General features: G+C 33.4%; 1 protein-coding gene across 1 annotated transcript in view; it reads left to right on the top strand.

Annotated features, from left to right (window-relative positions):
* Window positions 1-477: 477 nt before the first annotated feature.
* Window positions 478-583, top strand: part of LOC103308498 — a 1,500-nt gene continuing 1,394 nt past the window's right edge. Inside the window, exon 1 of the mRNA XM_008181932.1 lies at window positions 478-485. Coding sequence (XP_008180154.1) covers window positions 478-485 — 8 coding nt within the window. The remainder of the gene's footprint in view (window positions 486-583) is intronic.

Below are 583 nucleotides of genomic sequence, written 5' to 3'. Positions count from 1 at the left end.
TTGGTGATTCTATTAGTGTACCTATAGTTTCTTTTACATTATTATTTGTGATAAGCTGTGTTTCGATTTTTTCGAGAAATTGTTCATATGATTCGTCCTTTATTCCCTGAATAGTGTACATACGTGTAAGTGCATCCACATTTGAGTTTAAAATGCCTCTCTTGTAATGTATTTCGTATTCATATTCTTCCAACTGTATTCTCCATCGTGCTAGTTTTGATAATGGATTTTTCAGATTAAAAAGCCATGTTAATGGGCGATGGTCACTAAGTATTATAAATTTTCTGCCGTATAGATATGGTTTGAATTGTTTAACCCCAAAAATTATCGCAAGACATTCTAATTCTGTTGTTGAATAGTTTCTTTCGCTTTTATTTAATATACGTGATGCATAGCAAATTGGCAAATCTTTACCTATTTCACCTTGAGATAGAATGGCTCCGAGTGCCATGTTGCTTGCGTCCGTAGTTAATAAGAATGGCCTTGTAAAATCTGGATATTTAGTACCGGTTCTGACATAATGCTGTTTTTAATGCATCGAACGATTTTTGACATTCACCACTCCATGTAAATTTTGCATCTT

This window comes from Acyrthosiphon pisum, chromosome X, assembly GCF_005508785.2.
Source record: "Acyrthosiphon pisum isolate AL4f chromosome X, pea_aphid_22Mar2018_4r6ur, whole genome shotgun sequence".
In the NCBI taxonomy this organism is placed as follows: Eukaryota; Metazoa; Arthropoda; class Insecta; order Hemiptera; family Aphididae; genus Acyrthosiphon; species Acyrthosiphon pisum.
The sequence above is the reverse complement of the archived record's forward strand: the minus strand, read 5'-3'. Positions and strand labels throughout refer to the sequence as shown.